This window comes from Rhinopithecus roxellana, chromosome 17, assembly GCF_007565055.1.
Source record: "Rhinopithecus roxellana isolate Shanxi Qingling chromosome 17, ASM756505v1, whole genome shotgun sequence".
Classification (NCBI taxonomy): Eukaryota; Metazoa; Chordata; class Mammalia; order Primates; family Cercopithecidae; genus Rhinopithecus; species Rhinopithecus roxellana.
Genome location: NC_044565.1, coordinates 68,736,616 through 68,748,053, shown reverse-complemented (window position 1 = coordinate 68,748,053; position 11,438 = coordinate 68,736,616). Strand labels below are relative to the sequence as shown.

The following is an 11,438-nucleotide window of genomic DNA, read 5'->3' as shown; positions in this document are numbered from 1 at the left end:
CAAAAAAGTTACATTCCCAAAATAAAGAGTTAATTGGATATTAAAAACGTGAAATCAGAAATAAAAAACTTAATGGAAAGGTTAGAAAAGAATGTTGATGAAATCACCCTGAAAGTAGGGAAAAACAAAATAAAAAAATAAAACAAGGGCGTGGCGGCAAGTACCTATAGTTCAAAATACTTGGGAGGCCGAGGTGGGAGGATTGCTTGAGCCCAGGAGTTTGAGGCTGCAATGAGCTATGATTGTTCCACTGCATTCCAGACTGGGTGACAGAGCGAGATCCCCCTTTCTCTCAAAAATAAATATGGCCAGGAGTGGTGGCTCACACCTGTAATCCCAGCACTCTGGGAGACTGAGTCAGGCAGATTGCTGGAGCTCAGGAGTTCAAAACCGGCTTAGGCAACGTGGCAAAGCCTTGCCCCTAAAAAAATAAAATCAAATTAAAAATTAAAAAAAGAAATAAAAAAATACATAAAACAAAAACCTGGCCAGGCATGGTGGCTCACGCCTGTAATCCCACCACTTTGGGAGGCTGAGGTGGGTGTATCACGAGGTCAGGAGTTCAAGACCAGCCTGGCCAACATGGTGAAACCCAATCTCTACTAAAAATACAAAAATTAGCTGGGTGTGGTGGCGTGGGCCTATAATCCCAGCTACTCGGGAGGCTGAGGCAGGAGAATTGCTTGAACCCAGGAGGCGGAGGTTGAATGAGCCAAGATAATACCACCACATACCAGCCTGGGCGACACAGCAAGACTCCATCTGGGAAAAACAGAAAACAAAAAACCCAACAACATCATAAGTGCTCAAAATTCATAGTAAACTGCAACAATATTATGTAACAATATCATGATGTAAACCACTTATTCTCATGTTATCATATAAATACTATGTGTTGCTGAGAGCCCGCATCCTGCCTGGCATTTGAACATGATGTACAAGTATTGCAGCAATATACTTACTGGTTAGTACAATTTCAAGAGAGCTGAGAAGTGTCAATTTAACGAAAACTAGAGGAAGATTATACTCTTCTAACTAACGACACTGACAAGAACATTAAATATATTTGTGGCTAGATAAGCTTTATTCGAATGCCTGCATAAAAATAAGCTGATGTCAAACAGGAAGAGGTTTTTCCAAAGGCTTAAAATTTATTAAACAGGCTGGGTATGGTGGCTCATGCCTGTAATCCCAGCACTTTGGGAGGCTGAGGTGGGTGGATCACTTGAGGTCAGGAGTTCAAGACCAGCCTGGCCAACGTGGTGAAACCCTGTCGCTACAAAAATACAAAAATTAGCCAGGCATGATGGTGGATGCCTGTAATACCAGCTACTAGGGAGGCTGAGACAGGAGAATCGTTTGAACCCAAGAGGCAGAGGTTACAGTGAGCTGAGATCGTGCTATTACACTCCAGCCTGGGCGATAGAGAGAGACTCCGTCTCAGGAAAAAAAAAAAGTATTAAACAATAGAACTTTGTGCATCTCTTTAATCTGTCTCTGAACTCAGTTGACTGACACATCATTATTAGTAGTCTGCCCTCACTAATCATTTTCACCACATACAGATCTCACATCTTTGGGCGACACTTCCCATGTCTCTGGAAATCTTTTAAACTGCTTTCAGTTACAACAGAAGGGCAAGGTTTTCATCTGGTCATACTCTACTCCATCAGAAGCAAAACCACTTCCCTTAATTATCTCGTTTAAATTGTGGCTGTTTGCAAACCAAGAACTTATTGTTAACGTACAAAAAGTATAGTATAATCTCTATGCTATAACAGTAAGTCCATTTTCATTAAATAATTATTTTGATTTTTATTATCTCTCTACAAAGAAACTACAAAAATACCTGTAAAGGCATCGAAACAGTACTTTAAAATCCTGAACTGATAAGATACATCTTCTATGGTTTACAAGAGTAAAATGTTAAATTCTACAAGTTAGAATTTCTGAATTGATTTTGACAGGAATTTACTAGAAGGAACCAGAACATTAAAGCTTACAGATTTTCTATTCATCCCCAATTAAGTTTCTGAAAAGCTACACATGTATTGACAAGCACAGTCCACTCAGTTACTTGATGCTGCCACTAATGGTGAGACTACTCTGAAGGGTAGAGGACTATATGCTGGAAATGCCCAGCCTTCCAGGCAACTGCTCAAAGTGCTCTCCTCCTATTTTTTCCCTTATGTGTAAAATGGAAGTACAAATGTACATATAGTAAAAAATGTAAATACTACAGAAAGATCTAAAATAATAAGTACATATCCTTTTTCCCATACCACAGCAAATCTGATGTTTTCAAAATCCTCAAATAGTCACATGAGTAACTCACAAACTAAAGTCAACCTTGGAGTCTCTTTATCTGAAAATTATTTTCAGGCCTTTGGAATGGTGTTGATTGTCTCATATATTACCTCTGTTACAGAGGAAAGTCACGCAGTCTTCTCCTTCTCGAAAAAAAAAAAAAGTTTAAAGCAACATGCACATACTGTTCAGAGACAGCAAAGTCCAGACAGCATCGCAGAGTCCATTGGATCTAGTCATGGCTCCGGAGAGTCCCTGGTATCATCCCTGAAATTAAGGAAGCACACTTACTAACAAGCCATTTTCAAAAGTAAGAAAACTTCCTCTTAATCAAAAAAGAGAAAAGTTTTCTCTTAATCAAAATGAGGTCATCTAATTCTTATAATCTCAACACTTTGGGAGGCCAAGGCAGGAGTTGCAGCGAGCCACGATGGCACCACCGGTGACAGAGTGAGACCCTGTTTCATAAAAATAAAACAACAACAATAACAACCAAAAGAAATTGGGGTCATCTGGTCATTATTTAATAGAAGGATATCTTTTATCTAACATTGTACAAAAGGGCACAAGCCACATAGTCCCAGGTAGTCAAAACTAGATCAAACCTTTACTAGAGAACAAAGGGAAGGTGAGGTGGCAAGGGACTAAGGATGGAGAAAGGAAATTCCTTGAGAAATTCCAGCCCCAGTCATGAAAAAGTGGGTGCGCTTACCCCCTGGCTGAGCAGGAAAGACTGACAGAGACACTGGGTGCAGGAGCTCAGCCGAGTCCCGCCTCAATGCCCCGGATCCTCCGGGCCAGTTGCACATCCTTTGGGAAGAGAGTAACTCGGCCGGCATGTAAGGTGAGGAGATAGGCATCTTCAAAGAGATGAACTAGAAATGCTTCTGCTGCCTGGAGACAGAAAGAGAAAAACAGATAGACACAGATGAAGGGGCATGGGCTGCTTTTTCTTGCAGACCAGCTAAACTTAATCTCAGGGCACAAAGGACTGTAGCAAACTGTTCACAGAATGAGACCGAACTTTGTCAGGGAATTCTGCTATCACCACACAGAATCCAGCCTCCAAACCCTCAGGGGTTACCTTGTTGTTCTTTTCCAGGAGGTCAGATTCAGCATGTGACACTCCAGTCAGCCTTGGAGAATTCTGGGCTGCCTCTTTCTCCCACTCAGCCCTCACCCAATTGTGCCTTGGCGCCTTCTTACCTCTTGTAGGGCCAATAGGGCCTGGGCTTGCCAATTGAAGTCCACACCACGAGTGAATTTAACACATATTTCTCTTGCCTGTGAAGGAGTGGGGATGGGGAGGAGTAGGAGTAGGGAGTAACAGAAGAGAGATTCAAGGGACAATGATGCTCTCCATGAGTTCCAGTGAATCCTCCTTTCCATTATTTTTTCCTGGCCCTTAATCTTAGGACCCAATTAGGAGCGGTGTTGACTCCTGGGAGCTTAGGAACTGGCAGATCTCTTACTGGTGATGGGGAAATCACCAGTAACTGGGTGATGGGAAGCAATCTCCCAGGATAGGAAAAGGGATCCAAGGGTGGACAAATGAGAGAGTTCCTATTTATATAGTCAAAAACTACAGTTTTGAAAAGGTAGTAGGGGTTAGAAATCAATTCCACAAAGAAGTACAAGGTGCTCTTGGAGGGCTCATGTTTTCAGAAAAGATTCCCCTACCAGGTTACAGAAGAGATCCCTTGGTCATTTAGGTAAGACACAGTAGGGTCCCTAATACCTGGGAAAATTTTAAAAAGGAGGGTGGTATAGGGGTTGGTGGGAAGCTCCCAGAGCTCACCAGGCGGCTGAAGGGGTACTTCCTTATCAAGAGGTGTGTGCTCTTCTGAAGCTTTCGGATCTCCTTTAGCCAAGCTTGTCTCCGCCGACCATGTTGACGGGAGGAAGGGCCTGAGCAAAAGAAAGGTAAGTTCAGTGGAAAATAGGTGATGCCTCGCAGCTTGGCTGAGTCAGGTAAGCTGTCAAATCACTAAACTATATCTATGTGCCTACACTCCACAGAACAGGGATTTTTGTCTTTTTATTAGGTTGGTGCAAAAGTCATTGCAGTTATGGCAAAAACCACAATTACTTTTGCATCAACCTGATATATTGTTATTTTGCTGCTATCTTCAGCAACTAGAAAACGGCAAATAGGTGCTAAATAAATATTTGTTAAATGAATGAGTGAATGATCCTCTGCATTTGATTTTAAATGCTAACTCTTCCATGAAGCCTTTCCCGAATCCTGATCCCTTCCAAACAGATGGGTGACCGTCCTCCTCTGGGCTTTGCAGGACTTTGTACAAGTCTTAGATCTTTCTCACCTAGATTGGAAGCTCAATTATTTTGTTTTTAGATTTCTTATTTGTTTTTTACAGCTGGAAAGAATCTGAGGGACTAGTACAATTCCCTTGTCTTGATTATCCTGAGGCCCAGCGAGGTGAAGACAGTTGGTCAGCCCTCATTAGTGGCCAAGCTGAGATCTGCGTAAGGAGTGGCCTAACTCAGTGCCAGTGTCAGGCACCTGGGCTGTGGAGTCAGAGTCTTTGGCTCAAATCCTGGTTCCAACAAGAACAAAAAAGAAAATAATCTTAAAAACATTCCCAAAAGTAGAAATCAAAAAAGTCAAATTCTCTAATTGGAAATTAAAAACCCATGAATATAAAAACCAGTTTCTTCTAACTAACCCTGTGTTGAAGAGGAAACTTAATTGAAATTAGACTATTTAGAAATGAATAACAATAAAAAGCCCATACCCCAAAACCTGGAGATACAGCCAAAACAGTACTAGAGGAAAATGCATAGCCTTAAAGTGTACCAATTAGAAAACAAGAACATTAAAAGATATCTGAGCTAAGCATTCAAATTAAGTATTAGAGAGTTATTAAAGTAAACCACAACAAGATAGAACAAAAGAAATATTAGATAATAAGTTAGTGAAAATGAAAGTTAAAGAAAAAACAGCACAGTTGCTCAATAATCACAACCAAGGACCAAGATGAGTGAACCTCCGCTAAGTTGAACAAACAAACAAAATAGAAAAATAACATTTTGAAGGATAAAATCGTTTCAGAAATGTTATTCAAGATCCAGCCAAGCAAAGAGACTCTACACCAAGTTCAACAGAAGGCATTTAATACAATAAACTAATCACAAAGTGTTAGAAGAGCTGCAAGAGCAAGTGGGGAAGGTGAGACAATCCAGAGATGGCCTATGCCAGGCAGCCAGCAGAGAAGATCATCCTTGGGTGAGGCTAGGGAACATAAGCCAATGAAACAGGGCAGTGTCCAGGAGACTGGTGACATTTAAAAGAGGGAGGACTCATACCCAGGAGAGAAGCTACTGACACCTCCCTCCCTCCCCACCACCAGTTGGCAATCCAGTCACTAGAGGCAGTCTTTAATAAACAGACACAGGGCTGGGTGTGGTGGCTCATGCCTATAATCCAGCACTTTGGAAGGCCGAGGTGGGTGAATCACCTGAGGTCAGGAGTTCGAGACCAGCCTGACCAACATGGAGAAATCCATCTCTACTAAAAATACAAAAATTAGCTGGGCAGGGTGGCGGGCACCTGTAATCCCAGCTACTTGGAAGGCTGAGGCAGGAGAATCACTTGAACCCAGGAGGTGGAGGCTGCAGTGAGCTGAGCTCGCATCGTTGTACTCCAGCCTGGGTGACAAGAGCAAGACTCCGTCACAAACAAAAATAAATAAATAAAATTAAAAAATAGACAAGACATAGCATTCACAGAAAATGTGAAGATGAACACAACTAAAGGTCACCCAACAAATTTAAGAAGGCCAATACCATGAAAGAAAGGAACCAAACTCAACAAACAAAATAACCAATACCAGATGAAATTGAGTTAATAGAGAAAAGAGACAGAAATCTCGAGAGAAAAATGGATAATAATCTCAGAGAGGTAACAGAGACATGCAATCCATGAACCAAGAACAAGTGGTTCTGCAAAGTAACCAATTAGAGAGCTCATGGAAAAGAACTGGGATCAAAAATTTAGTAGTTGGGTCTTGAAATGCCAACATGAGGATATGGAATTTAATCCTAATGTAATAAGAAGCCAGGGAAGAGTTTTAAGCAGGATAGAGATGTTGAAGGTCATTCCAGCTCCTGTGTAAGGAAAGAAGTGGAAAGGGACAGAGTGGAAGTGGATTAGCAGCTGATTAGGGGGCTCTCACAGTTGCTCTTGAAAGATGCTAGTGGCTTGGACTAGGGTAGTGGGAGCAGAGATGGTGAAAATGGAGTGATTAAGGAGCAGTTTGGAAGTAGAATTATCTGGACCTGCATTTGTATTGGAGATGGTGGTCTCCCAGGCTTGTGGTTTGAACAACTGGGTGGGTAGTTGTGCCATTTGCTGAAATGGGCAAACTGAGGATGACGGGGCTGGAGGGGAGTAACCAGAAGTTCAGTTTTGGGTGTGTTAAGTTTAACATAACCACGAGCCTTCAGATAGAAAGGCAGTTAGATATAGGTATCTGGGGTTAGAGGAGAGATCCAGGTATACATAAATTTGAGAGCTGTCAATGTAAATCGTGGTGGGATTTAGAGCCACCGAGGAGATGAGACCATCTAGGGAGGGGGTAGAAAGGAAAAGAATGTCAAGGAAGTCCAACATCAAGGAGTGGAGGGAGGCAGCACAAGCAGTAAAGAACACTAAGCAGAACTGCCAGAGTGCACAGTGGCATGGAAGCCAAGGGAACAGAACTCTTCAAGGAGAAAGAGGCCCACTGCGTCAAATGCTTCTGAGACACAGTAAGAACACAGACCCACCTACTGGATTTGGCACTACAAAAGGTGCTGGTGACCCTGACAGGAGTAGTTCAAGCAAATTAGAAGTGGGGTAGTGGTTGTGGGGAGTCAGATTGGAGTGGGTTGTAGGGTCACTAGGAAGGGAGGAATCAGACGCAATGTATGTGGACCTAAGTCTGGCTATTTTAAAAGCAGAGCTATGAAGGGAAATAGAAATGGGAGGTACAGGGAAGTGAGAATGTGGGGTCAAGGAAACACCCCTGTCCTTTCTCTTAAGATCATAAATATGGTTGGGAGCAGTGGCTCACACCTGTAATCCCAGCACTCTGGGAGGCCAAGGCGGGCGGATCACCTGAGATTGGCAGTTGGAGACCAGCCTGACCAACATGGTGAAACCTCATCTCTACTAAAAATACAAAATTAGCCAGATGTGGTGGCGCATGCCTGTAATCCTAGCTACTCAGGAGGCTGAGGCAGGAGAATCGCTTGAACCCAAGAGGTGGAGGTTGTGGTAAGCTGAGATCACCATTGCTCTCTAGACTGGGCAACAAGAGGGAAACTCCGCCTCAAAAAAAAAAAAAAAAAAAAAGATCATAAATACCAGAGCACATGTGCCAATGCCAGTGTTAAGTGTCTGGATTTATCTAAGCACAGGTAGAAAGCTCCTTTGTAGGTGACAGGAGGATATGACCAAGACCCCATGTAGAAGGAGGAAGAGCTTGAATAGGAAGGGGGACACCTAGTCAAGGCCATCATTGGCTAAGAGTAGGGGGAATGGAGCTGTAGGAAGTCGAGGAAGGAGAAAAAGGTATGAAATAGTCATGGGGAGAATGGAAAAGCAAGAATTTCAGACAAAGGGCAGGCACAATGGCTTTTTTTTGTAGAGACAAAACAATTTGTCTCTACAAAAAAGCTTTAAAAATAGTCAAGCATGGTGGTGCACGTGTCATCCTAGCTATTCGGGAGGCTGAAGCAAGAGGATTGCATGAGCCCAGGAAGTCAAGGCTGCAATGAGCCAAGATAGCACCACTGTACTACAGCCTGGACGACAGAGTGAGACTCTGTCTCTAAAACTGAAGGAAGAATACCAGACAAAGGTGGTAGGACTGCCAAGAAGTGTTGACTGCCCATTTGAGATAAACCTTCCATTTGATCCGGAGTAGAAGGATGCTTCTACCTTGGAAAGCAACAGCAAACATCATACTTAATATTCCTGTTAAAATTACAAATAAGACAAAGATGGCCAAAACACCACTCTTAGTGAGTCTCAGGGCCTTACTAGTACCATACAATAAGAAATAAAATGTTTAGAGTCGAAAATGGAAGATTCTAAAGTTATGTGCAGATGACATAATAGTCTACGTAAAAATTCAATTGAAGCAACTAAGAGACTAGGATGAACGAGAATTCAGCAAGTTGGCTGGATGCAAAGGTTAAATGCTTGTGTTTTGGGAAAGAAAAAAAATCCCATCTGCAACAGCAACATCTAGAAACAACCTACTCCAGCCTAGGCAACATGGCAAAACCCCATCTCTACTAAAAATACAAAAAATTAGCCGGCAAGGTGGCATATGCCTGTAGTTCCAGCTGCTCGGGAGGCTGAGGTGGGAGAATCACCTGAGCCTGGGAAGTTGAGGCTGCAGAGAGCCCTGATGGCATCACTGCACTCCAGCCTGGGCGATGGGTCTCAAAAAAACATAAAAAACCAAAAAGCCTATAGGCACGGTGGCTCATGCCTGTAATCCCAGCACTTTAGGAGGCCCAGGCAGGAAGATCACTTGAGGATCACCAGGAGTTTGAGACCAGCCTGGGTAACATAGGGAGACCGAGTCTCTACAAAAAACAATGAAACAGACAAACTCTACAATACACTTCCCATCTTCTTCATAGCTATGTAGCAAGAGTTAAGAGATAAGTAAAGCAGCTGTTGCCACCGTGTACCATACAGGCATCTGCCTCCTCCTGCCCTTAGGTCGCCCATCCACCAGCCTACCATACAGACAATGAATACACAGACTTTGGCCCCTCTTTCCCCGGACACAAGCTCTGGAAGGCAACAGCGTGAGCAGCGCAGAGGGCCTCTGTTCGAGGCCTAACAGCCTCTCCCGGAAGGGAAAAAACCCTGAAAGACACCTCCTAAGAGGACTCCTGTTTGATATCGTCACCGAAAGCAGTCAATACTTTTGCAATTTAAAAATGCACAAACACAGAGGATTGGAAATCCTGTGTCCGCCAGAAAAAGTTGTGTGACTCTGCTCAAGCTCCCTGGCGTGTGCCTTGGCTTTCTCATTAGCTGTAAAATGGGCACGATATGAAGCTGAGATAACGCACGAACAGTGGGAGGCAATGCCTGGTTGGCGGTGGGCGCTGGGTAACCGCTAGTCCTAACAAGAAGACGGCGTTAGGAGCCAAGTGGCTGCGCCGGTCCCTTCCCGCTTTCGGAACCGCCTGCTCCAGTCCCTCGCAGGGCTGCCACCGCCCGTGCCCGGAGCGGATGCCAGACGGCGGAACCGCGTTGTCCCCCAGCAGGGAAGGCCACGGGATCGGGACTCGGGAGATCCGGGCTCCGCCTGCGAGCCTCGGTTTTCTCCTCTACGAGATGCGGCCGAGGCCAGTTACCTAAGGAGGGGCGCCGCCGGGAGGGGCCGGGGGTCGGGCTCGGGCTGCGCCTCCTCGGGGCCTCGGGCTTGCGAATCCGGCGGCGCGGGCCCATGGCACGCCGCGGAGGGTGCCGGCGCCCGGCCCCACGGCTCCTGCTTGGGCGGCCGGGTCCGGGGGCGAAAGGCTGGCTTCTGGGGAGCCCAGAGAGCGCTGGGCCGCAAGCCTCACAGGAGCCGCTGCTTGGCCGCAGTCCGCGCCGCTCGCGTTCAAATCGCTCGCTCCGCCCACTTCACCGCCCGCGTTTTTTAAAACCCGAATCCAGCGACTCCCAGTGGCTGACTCTGGAACGCCCCTTACGTAGAGCGACTGCAGGTAGGGCCAATTGAGGGTATGAACAAATAGCGGCGATGATAGGAGGATAGGGGCGACTGATGGTAAAATCAACCAATAGACACCTAAAGAAGTAAGAGGGGGCGGGAATTCTCCTGCCCCCTGCTTGCCAATCTGGGTGCTGGTGTTTGCGGGACCGTACTGACGTCCTCAGGTGCCCTCCAGTCAAAACACCGAAGCTCAGTTCGGAACGTAGATGGTGTGTTTGTAGCACGTGCTTTTCTAGACAAGTCAGTTTCCTTAAACATTTTATGCTTTGCTCTGGCAACGCAGAGACGGCTTTTAAAGACGAGGAAACAGACCCACAGAGAATGTGACAACCCCATGTCGTGTCTGCGACCCTCCCAGGAATTATCCACAAATACACTCAGAAGCCAGTTCAACTCCGTGAACTTCAACTGCTGATCCTTGGGGTCGCGGGGACGGCGGGATCGGCGGAGCTTGGGTTCGGGCAGGGCAGGCCTCGGCACTATAGCAACGCAATCGTCCCAGAAAAACGCTCTCTTCCCTTTGTTGGGGATAATAAAAATTCAAGTCCTGTCCCAGTATGTAGAGTAAGGGGAATTTTAATTTTCTAAATTTTATTTCTTGCATTTTCTAAATGTAGTACACTGAACATGTAATCAGGAAAAAAGTTAGTTATAAAATTAGTGATTTCATGGAACCCTTGTGCATTGCTGGTGGGAGTGTAAAATGCTGCGGCTGCTGTGAAAAATAGTATTGGTGGTTCCTCAAAAAATCAAAAATAGAATTACCAGATGATCCAGTAATTCCACTTCTGGCTAAATATCCAAAAGAATTTAAATATAGCCAGGGACTTGAACAGATATTCTCATACCCGTGTTGATAGCGTGTTGATAGCGGCATTCTTCACAACAGCCCAAAGGCAGAAACAGCCTGAATGCCCATCAACAGATGAATGGATAAACAAAATGGGTCGTATACCACAATGGGAATTCTGACACCTGCTGCAACATAGATGAACCTTTAGGACGTTATGCTAAGTGAAATAAGGCAGTCCACCAAGGGACAAATGCTGGGCCTGGGTGTGGTGGCTCACACCTGTAATCCCAGCACTTTGGGAGGCCGAGCTGTTCAGATCCCTTGAGTTCGAATCCACCCTGGCCAACATGGCGAAACCCCATCTTGCCGAGTGTGGTGGCTCACGCCTGTAATCCCAGCATTTTGGGAGGCCAAGGCCGGCGGATCACCCGAGGTCAGGAGTTCAAGACCAGCCTGGCCAACATGGCAATACCCCATCTCTATGAAAACTACAAAAATTAGCCAGGTGTTGTAGCGCACACCTGTAATCCCAGCTACTCGGGAGGCTGAGGCAGAACTGCTTGAACCTGAAAGGTGGCGGTTGCAACGAG

The 11,438-nt window shown here is 45.2% G+C and overlaps 1 protein-coding gene across 2 annotated transcripts; it reads right to left on the bottom strand.

Moving 5' to 3' along the window:
• Window positions 1–1,785: 1,785 nt before the first annotated feature.
• Window positions 1,786–9,995, bottom strand: CENPA (centromere protein A). Of its 2 annotated transcripts, XM_030921569.1 has the most exons (5): window positions 9,694–9,995; window positions 4,106–4,215; window positions 3,514–3,591; window positions 3,020–3,201; window positions 1,786–2,574 (listed from the first exon to the last, which is right to left on the bottom strand). In XM_030921569.1, exons 1-4 carry the CDS (start codon window positions 9,785–9,787, stop codon window positions 3,067–3,069), a joined length of 417 nt encoding a protein of 138 aa, XP_030777429.1. In that variant the 5' UTR covers window positions 9,788–9,995; the 3' UTR covers window positions 1,786–2,574; window positions 3,020–3,066. The 2 variants fall into 2 exon arrangements, with proteins under 2 accessions (XP_030777429.1, XP_030777430.1); XM_030921570.1 differs by lacking the exon at window positions 3,514–3,591 and having other exon boundaries at window positions 9,694–9,962.
• Window positions 9,996–11,438: the final 1,443 nt, after the last annotated feature.